Source organism: Camelina sativa, unplaced genomic scaffold (genome assembly GCF_000633955.1).
Source record: "Camelina sativa cultivar DH55 unplaced genomic scaffold, Cs unpScaffold02874, whole genome shotgun sequence".
NCBI lineage: Eukaryota > Viridiplantae > Streptophyta > Magnoliopsida > Brassicales > Brassicaceae > Camelina > Camelina sativa.
In genome coordinates this window covers 1-979 of record NW_010923983.1, presented here as the reverse complement: position 1 = coordinate 979, position 979 = coordinate 1, and the positions used below count along the sequence as shown (strand labels likewise).

Here is a 979-nt window from a genome sequence, read left to right as displayed (position 1 = left end):
GGAAGAACCATCGGTCCTAAAGTTGTGATGTTTGTCTTTAGAGCGTCTCCCGCGACAGACATGAGCTCTCGAGCTAAAGAGACACCGATTGTTCCTCTCTCGTCTTCCTTCTGGTACACGCAATTGTAGTTCTTGTCGTCTGATCCTTTATGTGTTCGAACGACGTTGACCAGCGAGTACTTTGACTTCTTCCGGTCTTGTCGGCGGTTAGAGAGGAGAATCGCGGCTCCGCCCATCCGGAAGATGCAATTGCAGAGAAGCATAGACCGGTCATTTCCAAAGTACCAATTTAGGGTTATGTTTTCCGTGCTCACCACGACAGCGTAGGAATTAGGGTTTGCTTTGAGTAGATTGTTGGCAAGATCGATTGAGATTAATCCGGCTGAGCAACCCATCCCTCCGAGGTTGTAGCTTTTGATGTCTTCTCTCATCTTGTAATGGTTCACGATCATGGCCGATAGAGACGGTGTCGGATTGAATAAGCTGCAGTTTACAATCAAGATTCCGACTTCAGCCGGTTTAATTCCGGTTTTCTCGAAGAGGGAATCTAAGACTCCGAACATAACGGCTTCAGCTTCGGCACGTGCCTCAGACATATTCAGCTTCGGCGGTTTTGAGGTAATGCCACGTGGCAGATAAGTCTCGTCTCCTAAACCGGCCCGGCTCGAGATTCTTTGCTGGAACTCAACCGTGTCTTCTGTGAACGATCCATTTTCCTCCGTCATCGTCAAGAACGAATCCACAGATATTTTCCGCTCCTCTTCCGGTTTGTAGCAGGAGAAGTCAACTAGATAAATCGGTTTAGACCGGTTAGCCACGTAGAGGGTCAAAACGAAACAGAGGAAAACCAAGCAGGCCAGTCTCGTCGCCCCGTCGAGTTGAACCGCCTGGTTAGACCAAAGCTCGGAAAGCGTATCCAACGTTAAACCGGCTAGCTGAACCAGCACGGTTCCGGCTAAGGGAAGAATGATAAGAAAGA

At 48.9% G+C, this 979-nt stretch overlaps 1 protein-coding gene across 1 annotated transcript; it reads right to left on the bottom strand.

The window, feature by feature from the left end:
* Positions 1–5: 5 nt before the first annotated feature.
* Positions 6–974, bottom strand: LOC104774446 (3-ketoacyl-CoA synthase 1-like; the record flags this gene model as incomplete). The annotated part of the gene is made up of 1 exon (XM_010499049.1): positions 6–974. A coding segment is annotated over one exon (969 nt), but the record flags the coding sequence as incomplete, so codon positions are not given.
* Between the last annotated feature and the right edge of the window lie 5 nt (positions 975–979).